Below are 18,660 nucleotides of genomic sequence, written 5' to 3'. Positions count from 1 at the left end.
CTTGTTATAACTATAATAAGAATTATAACAAGGGGCTGGGGATATAGCTCAGTTGGCGGAGTGCTTGCCTCGCATGCACAAAGCCCTGGGTTGGATCCCCAGCACCACACACACAAAAAAGGAATTATAACCAGTGTATTATAAATGTACCATTACCCTAACAATAATCCAATTGAAAAATTGACTTCATAGTCATAAATAAAAACAAGAATGGTACTATTTATATTGGAAGTAGTCATTTCTAATACAGAAATAAGAGCTAAATTTATCAAATACTTATTATATGGAAGACATAGCACCAGATAATTTCAAACATACAATTTCATTTAACGTTCACAACTAGTAGGGAAGACTTTAAATCAAAGGAGATGACGTAACTATAGCTAGAGCTCTAGATCAAAAAATCCATATATTCCAAAGGTGAAATTGCACCTGTGTTTCTTTTGTTGAAATTTAGGCAGCAACTATTGGAAAAAAAGAGACTGGTGCATTTCCTCACCTGTAAATCCTGTGCACTGTAGTTGTAGCAGGTGGACTTTCCTAACACATTTTGACCCTCCTCAGATTTGGAAGTCTGCTTTAAACTCAAAGAAAGTGCATTCTTTCTGGAAACCAAATCTTGACTGCTAAAACCTTGCTGCTGTTGATAGAGCATGCCTTTTATCATTTGCAAATGCACAGAGTCTAAAGAACTTTCATTCAGAGCTTCACTCTGCCCTTCACAGGAGTCACTAAAATGCATCCCAGAAATAGCCTCATTGAAAAAGCCATCTGTTCCTAGATCAACTCTGTTTGGAGTAGTCAAGTTACATTGGGATGTATTTTCATATTTTAGCCACTTGCTTTGAGATTTTGTATTGAGCAGTGAAACATCCCCTGGAGTCATTTTCATAGCTTCTTCAGAGAAAGTTTCACTTTGGTCCTCAGACCCAAAGCTAAAGGGAAAAACTGCTGACTCTTCCTGCAAGTTGAATGTGGGGAAACCAGAAGACTCTGATGTGTCACAGTTGAACACAAATGAATAAGAATCTAAGTTAGGCAGTTCAGGAGAAGGAACTCCGGCTCTACTTACTAATGGGGGACGTTGAAGGTTTTTATTCTTCAGAGAACTAATTTTTTTCATTCCTGAAAGAAAATAATGCTGATGCTGATTAAATAGAAAATGTACTACCAGTCATCACCAAGGCTAAAGTACCAACTTGCTCTATAAATAATAAATATATATATATATATGCATATACACTTAAGTATATGCATATATATTTTTATTTCATTTAAAAATGGTTTTAATCTCAAAAATAAAAATTTCAAAGATATTTTATAGATTTTAAAACTTTAAGACTGATAAACTTGAAGTACTATTTTTTTTTAACTAAGGATTTTTTTCCTAAAATTCTGATATTATATTTATATAGAACTAATGGTTTCAAAGCATTTCAAAGCCAAGAAAGGATATATCATTCTCATTTTACAGATGAAACCAAAGGGGCCCAGAAGTAACTTATCTGCCAAGTGGCAGGATCATGATAAGAACCCAGAAAAAGGTTTTAATATTTATTTTATATTCATTCTCCAGAGACTGAATTTCATAGCTCACTTATGACTATGTGATTGTAACTTCCTTTATATGTTTATTATATTCATGAATGATCATGTTACTCTTCAGCATAAAGATTTTAGCTTTATTTTGATCTATTAGAATATTATAAGAATACAATTCTGATAAACTCATGGCAGATTTTTGCCTGAATGAGTTTTATAATTCCTCCTATCATCAGCTTTGGTATAAAGAGGCTCCTAGAAATGTAAGAAGCAATTAATATTTGTTGAATACTTAGAAATATAAATAATACTGTGTGGAAACTATGAAAGCTTAAAGTTTTCATCTGACAATGCTATAGATTCTTGTTGTATACTAACGTACCTTTCAGACAACATTTCTGTTTTGTGGGAAATAAATTCTGGAGATCATTTGGGAAATAGTAAAGCAGTAGGTGAGTCAATGAATATTCTTTTATAAACTGCTGTGTTGTAATTCTAACAAGTTGGTCAAACAATACTGACAGAAAATTTAAAACTCCAATAAGGAAGTGAAAGATTGATGGCATAACTATAAAAATCATGTTAATCCCTTGCCATTACACTTATTGTAAAATACCTGCTCCTTCCATTCTGACTCCAAGCCACCTACTCATTCACATAAAACTTTTTTCCTCTTTATATCACCCACTTATAATCAAAAAATTTAAATATAACATCATCCTCACCCAACATAACTTCTGAATGAAGGGAATATATATTGATGAGATGATAAGAAAAGAGAGAGGAAGCCCAGCACAGTGGTGCATGCCTGTAATCCCAGCAACTCTGAAGGCTGAAGCAAGAGGATGGAAAGTTTGAGGTCATTCTGGGCAACTTATGCTCTATCTAAAAAATAAAAAGGCTTGGGGATTTACCTAAGTGAAAAAACATCCCTGAGTTCAATTCCCAGTATCATTTTTTAAAAAAGAAAAGGAAAGGAGAAAGAGGAAAATAAAAGTTAGTGGAAGACCTATAGAATAATAGTATACTTATTAAGAAGCAGGAAAGAATTTACAAGAATCAAAATATATGAAAACACTGAGGCCTGAGAGTGCAATGATGATATCAGAAGTTGAAGAGTTTCTTGATACTGCCAGAATCCCAAAGGAAACTAAGGTTATGCTAAGGTCAACCATCAGTGTTGAGGAGACATTTGCAATGAGTCATTCCTCCAAGAGAAAAAGTGGTCATAGAGAGGTTACACTGTGGAGTTACAACTGCGAGAAGTGTCAAAGACATTTTCAGTGGCATGTGATAAGACAGTTGGAGTGAGAAGTAAGAAGGAACTAGAAGGGAGTATTGTAATTGAGACCACTATCTAAAATAGAAAAAGTCAAAAGAAAGAAAAGATGTGGGAAGGCTTCAAGGGCTATGATACTGAATCTAGTTCCAAGATATTTTTGGTTAGTAACTATCTCTCAAATAAAAACTTCACTACATGGACTAATAGTGATTTGAGTAATATAGATTCCAAGCAGAGAAAGTCAAGGTCACCAGGTGAAGTTCCTGCTTTCAGGGACTCTTCAGAGAATTCTAGAACATCTTCATTTCTTGAGTTCAAAGAAAAAGTAGAAACAGGACTCAATGTAGAGAACTTTTGTTCTGGTGACTTCACCTATTCAGAAAGAAGAAACAAAATAACAGACAAAAATCTTAATACATTTTTTCCTTATAGTTTGAATGAATTTTAGTAATTTACATTATAAAAATAATGATTTCAGGGGCTGTGGTTGTGGGTGTAGCTCAGTGATAGAGCACTTGCCTTGCATGTGTGAGGCACTAGGTTTAATCCTCAGCACCACATAAAAATAAATAAATAAAATAAAGGTATTGTGTTATCTACAACTAAAGCAATTTTTTTAAATAACAATAATGATTTCAAGCACATTCTAAAGCTATGGTGAGGGCAAATTATCATAAAACTTCCTTCAAAAAGGACAGGATAATTCATTAAAATCAATAATAATAGAAGTAAAACAGAACACAGGGGCTGGAGTTGTAAACATGTGTGAGGCACTGGGTTCAATCTTCAGCACCATATAAAAAAATAAATAAAACAAAACAAAGGTATTGGGTCCATCTACAACTAAAAAAAAAATTAAACAAACAAACAGAGAATACAAAGTCTTCAGATTTATTTGAAGTGGGTCCAATTCTCATTAAGAGAGAATTGGGTTATGAGGATTTGGTTCTAAAGATCAGTTACTACCGTGAGAGACTCAGGTTTCATATTTGGACTTGTGAAAGTTTAAATTCCTACACATAGTTTTCTCTTATGTCCTCAGATCTGGGGTTTATCTATACTTGACTGAAACTTCAACACATTGTTCCTCAATAAGTGACTTTTTAAATATATCCCAATTCACTATTATTTTCATTAGATCGGCCTTTAATTTTGCTGATGCTAATTCCAGAAATAAACCATCTTAAAAGCTAATATGATGATCATATTTAATATGTTTGTATAAACAGAATTTAAAAATAGACATTTAGAGATGTTAGGAGTGGATTCTGATAGGAGTGGGATCAGAGGCTGTTTTACTTGTAATTTCATACTTTTCTGAATGGTTTGAACTTATAAAAATAAATATGCTTGTATGTATGTATGTTCATTTTGTTTCTTTTTTAATAAATATACAATATACATTTATACATTTAGGGTTGGGGTGTATCTGTGCTTGCCTGGCAGGTGCAAAGCTCTGAGTTTAAAAAGAATGGCATATTTAGTCAGTCATTCATTTAGCAGACATTTCTTTATGTTACACTATCAAGATAAGCATGTGAATAAAACAGGTAAATTCTGTCCTCATAAAGGAGGAGTAAAAGGAGACAGACAATGAAAATATACACTACTCAAGGTTTTGGGTGCTGAGGAGAATCATATAGCTATGTAAGAAAGTTAGGGAATGCAGGTGAGGATGGAGTTCTATTTAAGTAGGTAAGGTCAGGCCTCTTCAGTAAGATAACACCAAAAAAAAAAAAAGAAAAAGAAACCCAACAAAACCAGAAACTACACACACACACACACACACACACACACACACATATGTACATATACATTTTTTTAAAAAACATTTTCTTGATTAGCTACTGGGTTTGGGGTGTTGTGCTAGGAAGTAAGAATGAGAAAATGAATATTCATGGTCTCCACGAAAGGGGCTCATTCTAGTGAAAGATACAAACAAATGGGAAATTATAACTTGATCAACATGACAATAATAGCTTTTCTATATTATCAAGTTCTTACTATGTACCAGGGACTGTTCTGAGCACTTGCTATTGTTAACTTTAATCCTTACCATAGCCATATGAAGTATATACTCTTATTTCCCTTATTTTGCAACTGATGGAACTAAGAAAAAAAGCAGAAAACAGTAGACTTGCTTAAATTCATCCAGCTTATACACAGCAGAGTTGGGAATTTAAAACTGGGCAATTTAGACTGCATTTCCCATTGGATAAAAATTACAATAAGAGAAAATGCTGATTGAATATTCTACCGTGTTCCCCTACTCCTACTACCTTCTCCACAAACTTGCCAGAATTCTTTTTAAAATTTCAGTTCAAGTATTTAACCTCTCTGATCAAACCCTCTAATGGCTCTCAGACTCTTTCAAAGTACAAGGCAGATCTTCAAGTGTCCTCTGTGGCCCTATCTGACCAGTCTACTTTCTACTCTTTTGTTGGGGGTAGGAGGTGGTGTCAGGGGAAAGTACTGGGGATTGAACTAAGGGGTGCACAACCACTGAGCCACATCCTCAGCCCTATTTTGTATTTTAGAGACAGGGTGTCACTGGGTTGTCTAGTGCCTCACCATTGCTAGGGCTGGCTTTGAACTTGTGATCCTCCTGCCTCTGCCTCTGGAAGCGCTCGGATTACAGGCATGCACCACCAAGCCCGGCTTCCTGCTCTTTGACCTCACTTCTACCACTCTCCCTCTCGCTCATTCCTAACTCACTCCACGGCAGCCCTGCTGTTCTACAAACTGACCAGCCTTCTCTTGCCTCAGAACCTTTGCATTTGTTATTACCTGTGCCTGGAATATTCTCCCTTCCTTCACCTAGTTCTCTACTCCAATGTTATCTTACTGAAGAGGCCTGACCTTACCTACTTAAATAGAACTCCATCCTCACCTGCATTCCCTAACTTTCTTACATAGCTATATGATTCTCCTCAGCACCCAAAACCTTGAGTAGTGTATATTTTCATTGTCTGTCTCCTTTTACTCCTCCTTTATGAGGACAGAATTTACCTGTTTTATTCACATGCTTATCTTGATAGTGTAACATAAAGAAATGTCTGCTAAATGAATGACTGACTAAATATGCCATTCTTTTTCATGAGTTTGCCATAATGTCAATTTTCTTACCTCTCACTCATTCTTTGTTTCTCTAAACTGTTTTTTACAAAACCTTACCATTTAAATGAAACTGATCTTGCCAAGGTCACCAATGACCTCTGAGTTGCTAAATGAAATAGGATATATTTCTGTTCTTATTTTATTGGCTATTTCAATATTTTATTGATCTGTCTCCATTCTGAGAATGGGAGATAACCCAGGCTCTCTACTCTCTATACTTTTTAAATAAATCCATCCATTCCCATTGCTTTAAACTTTTCGTTGTGCAAATAAATGTACAAACATCTTCTCTGGAACAAATCCATGTACTCTAATATCTCTACTTGTCTTTTTCACAGGCATTCCTTATCTCTGTCTACATACTCACCAAAGCTGCTGCTCCCTACTATGGACAGAATTATGTGCCCCCCAAATTCACATGTTGAAGCCATACCTCTCAATGTGACTGTTCTTAGTGACAGGGCCTTTAGAAGAAAGCTCAGGCAAATGAGGTCATAAGTATGAGACCCTGATCTGATATCAGCAAAGACATCAAAGATCCCTTACTTTCTTCTTTATATGTGTTTGCACACATGCTCTCTCTTTCTCTCACCCTCCCATTGTTCTTCTCTCTCTGCCCTCTCCAAGGCACACAACAAGGAAAGGCCATGTAAGGACACAGCAAGAAGGCAGCCATCTGCAAGGCATGAAGAGGTCCTCACCAGAAATTGAGTCATCTGGAACTTTGACCTCAATCTTAGGAAAGTCTCTTCAAAAAATGATGCAGGAAAATGGATATCCATATACAGAAGAAAGAAACTAAAAACTATGCAACTGGTAAAATAAAATGGGAAACATTGTGGAACATTGGTTTGGGCAAAGTTTTTTTTGGATATGACCCTAAAAGCATAGGCAACAAAAGAAAAAACTGACAAATGGGGTTATATCAAATCAAAAAGCTTCTTCACAGTAAAGGAAACAAGAGAGTGAAGAGAAAACCTACAGAATGGAAAAAAATATAAACAAACTATTTATTCAACAAGGGATTAATATCAAGAATATATTACTCAACAGCAAAAAGTAAAATAATCTGATTTTAAAATGGGTAAATAATCTGAATAGACATTTCTTTAAAAAAAATAATAATCCAAATGGCCAACAGGTATATGAAAAAATCCTCAACTTTATTAACCATCAGGAAAACAAAAATCAAAACCACAATGGCATATCATCTTTGCCCCAGTTACAAGGGCCATTACAGAAACACACACACACACACACACACACACACACACACACACAAATGCTAGAAGGATGCAAAGGGGAACTCTTATCCACTGTTAGTGGGAATGTCAATTAGTAAAACTATTATGGAAAATATTAGAACAGAACTATGAGATAACCCAGTGATCCTATTACTGGGTATACAGAAAAAGGAATTGAAATCATTATGTCAAAGAAACATCTGTACTCCCTAAGTACTGCAGCACTATTCATGATAGCCAAGATAGGTATATACTGATGGATGGATGGATAAGGAAACTCTGGTGTACTCACACAATGGAATATTTTCAGCCATAATAAATGATGAAATTCCATCATTTGCAGTAATATGGATAGAACTGGAGGACATTATGTTAAGTGAAAGAAGTCAGGTACAGAAAAACAAATAGCACACATTTTCACTTATATGGAAACTGAAACATTTATTTTATAGAATTAGAGAATGCAATAGTGGTTACCAGAGCTTGGGAAGGGTTTGGGGGAGAGAAAAGGGGAGATGATGAGAGGATGGCTAACGTGTACAGAGGTACAGCTAGACAGGAGAAATAATTTCTAATATTCTATAACACAGATGATGATAATAGACAAATTAATTGAATATTTCAAATAGCTAGTAAGATTCTGAATGCTTCTAACACAAAGAAGTGATAAATGTCTGAGATGACAGATATGATAATTACTCATTATATATCGTATACATGTAATGAAATGTAACGCCAAACCCCATAAATATGTATAATGTCAATTATAAATAAAAATACATTTTCAAAAATGAATCAAAAATAAGTCTAAGTGAAGATGAAGAAGTTTTAGAGATCTGTTTTTAAACAATGAAAATATGCTTACTACCACTGAATTGTATACTTAAAAATGGTTAATATGGCCAGATGCAGTGGTATAGGCATGCAATCCCAGCTAATTAGGAGGCTGGGGCAGGAGAAGAGAAAGTTCAATACAAGCCTAAGAAATTCAGTGACACCCTATCTCTAAATAAAAAGGGATGGGGATGTAGCTCAGTGATAGAGCACCTGCCTATCACACATGAGGCCCTGGGTTTAATCCCCAGTAATACCAAAAAAATAAAGAAATAAAAAGAAAGGCATAGCAAATAATTATATAAAATGAAATAATTTAAAAATCTAAAACTGGAAAAAAGTGGTTAATATGATAAATTTTATGATATATGTTTTTGCCACAATAAAAAGGTTATTTTAATGTTTTTCAAAGTCTAAATAAGGGCTGGGAATATAGCTCAGGTGGTAGAGTGCTTGCCTCACATACACAAGGCCCTGGGTTCAAACCTCAGCACCACCAAAAAAAAAAAAAAGTTGAAGTAATAAGGTATTCTATAATGTTTAACTGACTACTTTTCTTCTGAGTGCCATATAATGATAGAGTCTTAAAACGATAGTATTTTGGGGCTGGGGTTGAAGCTCAGTGGTAGAGCACTTGCCCCGCATGCATGAGGTCCTGGGTTTAATCCCCAGTACCCCATATAAATAAACAAATAAAAATAAAAGATATTTTTTTTAAAAAAATGATAGTATCTTAGAATTTGATGAAACACAGAATATTTTTTCAAGTTCAGAGACTGCTATATGTTAGTAATACATCACACATATTTAAGAAGGCACTTATCTCTCTTGGCAGCTTTAGTTATTTTGCTTGAAAACATTTTTTTTATAGACTTAGGATATTTAACATATAACCATAACTGGTATTTGTGAAAGTAGTAAGAAATAAAACAAATGGGCATAAGTTTCTTTTTCAATATAGAATACTCTAATTTATTCATCTGTCAAAAAACAGACAGATTGAAAAACAGAAACTCCATCTTTGATTTATGGTTCCTGTCAATATACTCCTGTACTACTACTAGTACTTCTTTTTTTTTTTTTTTTTCTTTTAATTTCTTTTTTAGTTGTAGATGGACACCTTTGTTTATTTATTTTTTTAATGTGCTGAGGATCAAACCCAGTGCCTCACACATGCTAGGCGAGCACTCTACCACTGAGCCATAACCCCAGCCCTGCTGTACTTCTTTTTCTTTTTAATATATTTTTTTAGTTGTAGATGGATACAATATCTTCATTTTTATTTGTTTATTTTTATGTGGTGCTGGGGACTGAACCCAGGGCCTCATGCATGCAAGGCAAGCGCTCTACCACTGAGCTACAACCCCAGCCCATCTTGTACTTCTTTTGTACAAAGATTTAACTATAATCTCTTTATAAAATAATATTGACATAAATAAAATAATTTGCCAAAATACAACCATAAAAATATCTTTACCTGCAAGAAGTCAGTCTGCATACAAGTGCTAAGCAACTCTGGTGTCAAAAAACAAGTATCTGGCATGAAGTTTTGATATTCCATGCTACCTGGAAACTGGCTGTATACTAGCTGTGAGCTCTGTCCTCTGACCATTACACCACTAGTAGCTGATCCTTTCAGTTGGTGTCCTTGAAACTCAACAGGCTATAGGTAAATTGTTAAGAATAAGTATATATCAACATATATATTCACAATGTATTTACACAGATAACAACATATAACTCAGATTTTTATTAAATATTCTCTATGTAAATAAGTACTAGAGAGGACTAATTTTAAAAATTAGGATATACTCATTACTCTAAAACAAATGTTAAGGATAGCTAATTTAAAGAGCGTAGATTTAAAACTACATTCAAGTAAATTTAAATTTACACATAGATTTAAAACTACATCAATAAGTATGAATTTTTCATTATTATAGAGTATAATGATGAGAATGGCTAACTAAGCCAGAGAGACTATTTCTTTCTCTCTGTTTCACTATACATCACACAAATATGCAACACACACACATTATATATAACACATTATATATAACGTATACATGTTATATACTACAGTGAAGTTTTTCTGCATCTGTATATTAATATACTCTATTGAGAGCAAAGACCTTTTTTGCTTTATCTAGGTGTAACCTGCATTTATAATGCTTAGCATACAGGGAGCAATCAAACATATAATAATAGAAAGGGAAGAAAGAGAAGAAACACAGAAATATTTTCCTTTGCTTGATGGATTTGTAGACTATCAGGCTTCACTATAAGATGAAAAGTTTGTACCCTGCATCCAGCAGAAGATCCAGTCTTACTGCTCTCAGAGCAAAGGCTTAAGAGTATGATTCCAATGGAGACTTGATTCTCAGAGTCTTTGATCTCTTCAGAATTGTATGCAAAGCTTCAAATAACTCTCTGCTGCCCTCCTGAGGGTGTTAGCAATTTTTACTCCAAACAGTAACAAACCCACCCAGAATGTATGTGAAAATTGCTAATGGGGCCAAAGAAATGTCCATGAAGAGTTCAGTTATTTCTAACAATGAATTAACAAAATAACAATAATACATAATCTAAGTATACTGTTATTCAAAAATGAACATTCGAATCACAATTTAAAAGGAAAATCAGGGTTTTAGCTCAGCAGTAGAACGCTTGCCTCATACATGGGAGGCACTGAGTTCAATCCTCAGCACCACATTAAAAAAAAAAAAAAGAAGGAAAATCAAAGCTAAATGCCCTTTTATATAGTGTTTTTGTTGAGATATTCTTCTGAATTTAAAAACATACATGTTACAACTGTTAAAAATCCTGAATAGTTCTGCTTTGTTTGATGGGGAATATCCATTCCCCACAAGGAAACAGTTGCTTTGTCTACTATGTTGCCATACAGATCTCTTTCAGAGTTTTTAGAAAGTACACTATTTTGAAACCCAATCCTTTACATGCTATTGTTGCTGCTATTTTTCCCCCAGTACTGGGGATTGTCACTTTAAAATTAAGCTATATCCCCAACTCTTTTTATTTTTTACTTTGAGAGAGGGTCTTGCTAAGTTGCTGAAGCTGGCCTCAAACTTTTAATGCTCCGGCTCAGTCTCAAGAATAGCCTGAATTACCGGTGTATGTCACCATGCCTGGCCTGTTTCTGCATATTTTTGATGTAGAGAAGGTACACTACTTTTAGAGCTTGGACTACATGTATCTATATATCCAGTCAAAAGTAGAAGTGGAAGAGTGGACTATATGTTAAAGATTCTTGTTTTGTATGTCATAGAAAAGCCTTAATGTACTGTACCTAGCCTTAGGTTCATCCCCTAGTATATATTTATGGATACTGCTTACACTGTATTATTAGCTCATTAATATTACAGAGAAGGCTCAAGACAAAAAAAAGGAGGCAGCCAAGGAATCATTAAATAGTCTTTTATTATTAAAATCAGGCTAATTTATTATGTCCACTAATCTGCCTATAAAAATTAATACCTGCTTAACACACACACACACACACACACACACACACACACATATACACACCGGGAAAAGACAGAGTTACACAAATCAATGTTCTTCACAAATTTTACCTAGGGTCACAGGTTTTTCTTTCTATTTGTTTAGGAATAACAGCTAGAAATGCAATCTCTTCTTCACTTCCCAAGGAAAAGAACTAAGATAAAATATCAGTAAGTTCTAGTTATTTATCTAGTTTAGTAGACTAGTTCTGCAGGTGGTTCATAATTTTGATGGTAAAATACTTACCTAACTTAATGCTAAGTTTTTTTTCTTTGAAAATACAAACTATCCCTGGCAAAAAAAAAAAAAAAGGTTCTAACAGATAAGATACTTTGCCAATTAATTTTAAAACTCAGCATATTACAAAAGTCTGGTCTTAAATTTTTAATTAAATCTATTAATCCTATAAAGAATTATTAAGTATATAATAAGTTACCTATCAAACCTACTACTATGATAATATGGATCATTTAATTTAAAAATTAGTATGATCCTACCAGGAACCATGGTACATGCCTATCATCCCAGCTACTCAGAAGTAGGATCACAAATTCCAGGCCAGCCTGTCTCAAAACTAAAAAATGAAAAGGTCTGGGAATGTAGTTAAGTGGTAGAGTACTCCTGGGTTCAACCCCTACTGCCACACAAACAGAGAAAACATTTTTTCAATAGAATAGGTTAAATAATGTGTTTTTCCAAATAATGGTCACTCTTCTTTGCTAACACAAAGATAAGCACAATTGCCAAAAGAGTAGTTCTTAAAAATATTCAATTACATTTTAGAATCAGAATTTTCTGACAGTGAATTTTATTTATTTCTTATTTTACTTTTTCCATATTTTTAACTGGTACATTATAATTATACATAATGATGGGATTCATTGTAACATATCCATACATGCACACAAAATGTAATATAATTTAGCCAATATCATTCCCCAGTATTTCCCCTTACCCTCCCTTCCTCTTTCCCCCTCTTCTCTACTTTTTCCCTCTTCTCTACTGATCTCTCTTCAATTTTCATGAGATTCACCCCACATCTTTCTCTTCCTTTTTCATCTCCTTCTCTATAGTTTCTATATGTAAGAGAAAATATACCACCCTTGATTTTGACTCATGTGACTTAACATAATGTTCTCAAGTTCCATCTATTTTCCTGCAAATGACATAATTTCATTCTTCTTTATGGCTGAATCAATTGACATAGTGAATTTTAGAAATCAGCATAGTACTTTCTCTGATGAAACAGCTCCATTACTATGTGTAGCCAATTATATAGAAATAAAGAGGTGGCAATAAGTGTATCTTTGAAAAGAATCAAGTTTTAAAAGTTCCTTCTATCACGAACATACATGAAAATGTTATTTTCAGACAGCTGTAATAAGAGTCATTAAAAAATACAAATGAAGCTGGGCCCAGTGACACATGTCTATAATCCCAGTGGGTCAAAAGGCTGAGATAGGAGGATCCCGAGCTTAAAGCCAGCCTCAGCAAAAGTGAGGTGCTAAGCAACTCAGTGAGACCCTGTCTCTAAATAAAATACAAAATAGGGCTGGGGATGTGGCTCAGCAGCAGATTGTCCCTGAGTTCAATCCCTAGTACCCAGAAAAAAAAAAAAAAAAAAAAAAAAATGAACTTCTATTTAAATTCTAAAAACAGATTAATTTTTTTTTTTTTTGCTGTGAAAGACTGTAAGATCTTTTTCATTATTACTAGATCACTACAGATTTTTTTAAATGTGATATATTTATTTTAAATGGAAACTCATTCATGGGAAAAATAGTGATAGTGTTTATATGCAGTTTATACTTTGTAAAACTCCTTGAAAAGATTTAAAACTATTTTTTCAAGGGAAAAAAATAAGCATGTTATCATTTGTTAGCTAAATTACTAGTTGCTAGTTGTTCAAGATTTTATACATTTATCTTGTTATATAAAGGCGAACAAAAAATGGTAAGTCACCAAAACACAAATGTTTTTGTTTTGCTTGTTCTGCTTTAAGCAAGTGAGCTGCAGGTGCGATTATTAACAAAATTCACAATGCTTATAAAAGTAACTTTGTGAATTTGTTATTTAACCAAATGTACTGATTATGTGGAACCTTTATACAAAAGGCAGCAGGTTCATCTAACAAGTAAAGGGTAATTAATTACAAATGAATTTGAACACTGAAAACATATAATGCAAACTTAAAATATATGCTATACCTACTATACAAATATAATTTCTGAAGTTGGGGATGTAGCCAGTGGCAGAGAGCTTGCCTAGCCAACACAAAATCCTGGATTCAATTCCCAGTACCACAGGGGGAAAAAATATACGTGTGTGTGTGTGTGTGTGTGTGTGTGTCCCTGAGTTCAATCCCCAGTACCCACAGAGAAAAAAAATACAAAAAAACATATGTGTTGTATATATACATACATATATACGTGTGTGTGTGTGTGTGTGTGTATAATTTCTGGCTGTTTTACATTATAAAAGATAACTCACCTGCAGAGACCGAAATGGTTCACTTGGCTCAACTTCATCTTCTTTTAATATCTTAGAAATAGAATAATAACATAAGATTAATTAAAGGCAATAATAATTTACCAAAAAAATACAATTTTCTATGAGCATAAGAAATGCAAAATAACACCATTAACAATAAATAAAAACCAAAATGTTGGTAAACGGTATTTTCACTTAGCAAAAATTTTAAATTCTTTCACAGTAAATGAAGTGGAAATAAATATTCTAATTGTAAAACATTCAAGATTTTCATATTTGACAATATGAAGAAACTAAGAAAGTTGTTTCCAGCCTTCTAACTAATTCCATTTCTAGGAATAAATCCAAGGAAAGAACTTAAAGTGCACACCAGAAATGTTTTGTGAAATGTTATTTATTTATTTTTGAAGATATAGAACACTTTATTTCAAATTTTTTAATAGACAAGGTATGCATTATTAATAATTAATAATTTATAAAAGTCATATGAATAGATGATAGAACTGTAGAAAAATGAGGAACATGGTCATGAGGTGCTGCCTAAAGACTATCATTCCTCTTTAGAATTGCTGTACTCTTTACTCTTCTATCCTAAGACATTATCAATGATCTAATACAATGGAAGACAGACAATGAGTATCAACCAACCTTCTCCTTCATAAACCCTTTTGCCAGAGCAGCTAAAAATTAAAAATTAGAAGTAAAAAGAAGAAATTGCTATGCAAAGTACATGTATGAAGACATGAATTGATGCAAATATACTATGTATACAATCAGAGATATGAAAAAATGTGCTCTATATATGTAATAAGAATTGTAATGCATTTTGCTGTCATATATAAATAAAAAAATTTACTTAAAAGGTATTGTGTTCAACTACAATAAAAAAATAATTTTTTTTTAAAAAAGAAGAAATTGCATTTCTTTATTCTTGGTGTAAAGTTGAACTAATAATAATACCTACTTCATAATATTGTTCCAAGGGATAAATATTAAATACATTTTATAAGTGTAAAGATTAGAAGAGTATCTAGTAAATACTTCATGTATATTATAAATACCAATATTGTTATCATCATTATAGTCTCCACTTAATATGTTTATAAGTATAAATGGTGTCCTCTGATAATCTCCTTGTCTTTAGTCATGTACCCTAATAACCTTTTCTCCCACCTCACCACCAGAAACTACATAAAATACAAATACTATCATCTTTTATGCTCCAATTTTTTGAACGGTACTCTTACCCACAAGAGGCTTATTCTGGATCTACAGTATTGCTTTGGATCTAATCTAGGCCTTTAACTTCTATTCTTATTTCTACTGCTCACCACAAACTCCCTTTTTTTGTAATTTTTTTTTTATTTTGATTTGTTACATATGACAACAGAATGCATTACAATTCATATTATACATATAGAGCACAATTTTTCATATCTCTGGTTGTACACAAAATAGAGTCACATCCTTTGTCTCTTCTTACATGTACTTAGGTTAATGATGACCATCGCATTCTACCATCTTTCCTACCCCTATGCCCCTCCCTTACCTTCCCTCCCCTTTTCCCCTTTGCCCTATCTAGAGTTCATTTAATCCCCCTCATCCTCAGTGAAGTGTTATTTATTACTAGCAAAATGCTAGAAAAAATCTAAATGTCCAAACCAGTGAACAGTCTGTTTAAAGGATAGGAAATCCATACAATGGAATAATTAGTAACCTTTAAAATGTATATTTAAGAAGATTTTTTAGTAATGTAAGATGCTACAAAATGACATCAAGGATTTATTTATCTAACTGTATTTTTTTAAATGGACACACAAAAAAGCTGGAAATGATAATAATCATCATCTCTGGAAGTGGTACAAATTTAGTTTTTTCTTCGCTGTTTTCTGTATTTAAAAAAGAGAAATATCAAGATTTTTAAATAGGGAAAATATGGATCAGTAACATGGAAAATAAAGTAAAATATAAAATGAGGGCAAATGAAACATTCATTTCTTTTCTTCTAAAAATGTCTGCCATATAAAGAAAGACTTGTCCCTCCAAAAATGCAAAGTGCATCCCCATTGAGAAACACTTTGTTTTATTCTAAAACATTTATTTTAGAATTTTAATTTACCCTAACTGGTACTATTATTTCTGAAACTGCTATCATGGCTCCTAAACTATGCAACAAGGTATTTTAGAAAACCACAGCACAGTAAACTCACAGGAGTTCCATGAGATTTTTTTTCTTTTTTTTTTTTTTTTCTTTGTGTGCATAGTGCTGGGGATAAAACCCAGGGCCTCATGTGCTCAGCAATCACTCTACCACTGGGCCACATCCATAGTCCCACAAGTTATTTTATACTTAAGTAAATACAACATCACTGAACATCTGTCAGACATGAAAGGAACAAATTCAATGTAGTTCAATTTCAACATCAGCTCTCTGTGATGCTGTTTCAGAAACTGTTATGATAAAAAAGCAATTATCATGAGAAAAATCAATTTGTCATATAATCTATTCCAAGGTTAGAGAAACTGTGTAGTGCCCAACAGGGGCAAACATTCCATTAGTAGCTGTGTTTATTTTAAAATAAAATGCTTACTAAATTACTAGAACTTAAATACTTAGTGTTTAATGATACTAACTACTTAATAAATGCACTTGTTAGGTATTTCTTTTGACTGAGGAAATAAATGAAAAAATTACTGAGCTACACAGTGATTACAAACCAAGATAGCTTGGTACTCTGTTTTACTACAATTCTATTACAAATACAGCCATAAAAAAAAATACATATAGGTACCTGTTGAGAATCCTGCTTCTGATCAGGACACTTTGGTATTGTTTGTGAAACTCCTATAGCAAATGGTTTCCTAGCTGTAATGGATAAAATAAAAACAATTTTATGCATCACATGCATCCATATTGATCTAAAAATATTTAAACTTATTTCTAAGACTTAAAGAAATAAAGAACATAAGAAATTCAAGATGAAGCAAAGTTTTGATAATTGTTTAATCCAGATTTGGAGTATTTAAGGATTCAGTGTACTATTCGGTGACGGTTGGAATATTTTCATGATAAAAATTCAAAAATATTTAGAATAATAGCCTCTTTTGTTACTTTCTAAGTTAACAGTAGGAATGTCTCCTTGTACTTTTATGTTTTTTTCAAACTAATTAAAAAATAAATACTAAGCTAAAAGCTAATCACCTATATTAAAAATGTGCAAAATGAAAGTTCAAAGCCAGCCTCAGCAAAAAGCGAGGTGCTAAGAAACTCAGTGAGACCCTGTCTCTAATAAAAATACAAAATAGGGCTGGAAATGTGGCTCAGTGCTTGAGTATCCCTGAGTTCAATCCACAGTACAAAAAAAAATCCTATCTTGTCACAAGGTAATCTAAAACTATGTTAAGATAAAAGATTTTTTATTTTCAAATCATTTCAGTTAACTGTTTCATAGTATGTCTACTACTTAAATAACTTTACTTTTTGGTCAAAAATAAATATTATGCCTTTTGAATTAAAAAGTAGTGGCTTCCTTGAAGTAATACAGCCTAATCTCCCACTTAGCTTTTGTTTTCTATACAATAGTGGTATAAAACTAGTCTAACTTCAGTTTACTTTCTACAATGGGATGTGTGTCACTTGTTAGACAAGGAGATTCCAATCCCTGGAAAATGAATTCATTACTAAATGTAGTTGGAAAAATAGATCTATATTAAAGACTTAAAATAATTACTAGATTTTTTAAAATTGGTGGTTTACAGATATACATAAAGGTGGAATTCACTGGGTATGTATGTAGTAGAATTTTGTTAATTTCCTTCTGCTGTTTCTTTTGATGTGTGAGAAAATGAGGTTACTCTTACCTGGCATTGTATCATATGCTTGTCAGTAATTGTTGCTTTTTTTTTTTAATAATCCAAAATAAAATGCTGAGGTTTTTTTTGAGAAAAAAAATAAATAAAAATGTGCAAAATGAAATATTGACCAATTATAAAGAGCATTAAAGTCAAGATAACCATCATATGGTTGCACTGTATTACCATAGAGAAGGAACAGAGCACCTAATGGTATTTCTAAGTCTATCTTAAATTCCCTACTATGGCACAGAAAAAATAATTTATTCATTTAATTTTTTTTTTTGTACCAAAATTGAACCCAGAGGTGCTTTACCACTGAATCCCCAAGACTTTTTATTTTTATTTTGAGACAGGGTCTCACTAAATTGTTTAAGGTTTCCCTAAATTGCTGAGGCTCCTCCGTAATCACTGGGATTATAGGACTGTGCCATCAAGGATGCGCAATGATTAGTTTCTAAGAGCAGCGTGCCAACACTGGGGAAACAGCAATGAACAAGACAAAATGCCTTGAAGCTGGTCCAGTGTGTACCTGTATTGTCAGCTACTTGGGAGACTAGAGTAGGAGAATTCAACCTGAGCAATTTAGCAAAACTGTCTCTAAATAATTTTTTTTTTAAAGGGTTGGAAGCCATGCACAGTGGCACACACCTGTAATCCCAGCAGCTCAGGAGACTGAGGCAGGAGGAGCAAGAATTCAAAGCCAGCCTCAGCAAAAAGCGAGGTGCTAAGCAACTCCGTGAGACCCTGTGTCTAAATAAAATATAAAATGAGCTG

At 33.2% G+C, this 18,660-nt stretch overlaps 1 protein-coding gene across 1 annotated transcript in view; it reads right to left on the bottom strand.

Moving 5' to 3' along the window:
• The window catches only part of Zgrf1 (zinc finger GRF-type containing 1), an 82,556-nt gene that overhangs the window by 39,482 nt on the left and 24,414 nt on the right, over positions 1-18,660 (bottom strand). The window contains exons 7-11 of the mRNA XM_071614466.1: positions 16,824-16,897; positions 14,032-14,082; positions 9,497-9,682; positions 3,076-3,196; positions 500-1,125 (exon numbers count right to left, since the gene is read on the bottom strand). Coding sequence (XP_071470567.1) covers positions 500-1,125; positions 3,076-3,196; positions 9,497-9,682; positions 14,032-14,082; positions 16,824-16,897 — 1,058 coding nt within the window. The remainder of the gene's footprint in view (positions 1-499; positions 1,126-3,075; positions 3,197-9,496; positions 9,683-14,031; positions 14,083-16,823; positions 16,898-18,660) is intronic.

The sequence above is a fragment of the Marmota flaviventris genome, chromosome 7 (assembly GCF_047511675.1).
Source record: "Marmota flaviventris isolate mMarFla1 chromosome 7, mMarFla1.hap1, whole genome shotgun sequence".
In the NCBI taxonomy this organism is placed as follows: Eukaryota; Metazoa; Chordata; class Mammalia; order Rodentia; family Sciuridae; genus Marmota; species Marmota flaviventris.
Note: the sequence above shows the minus strand (reverse complement) of the source record. Positions and strands in the feature narration are given on the sequence as shown.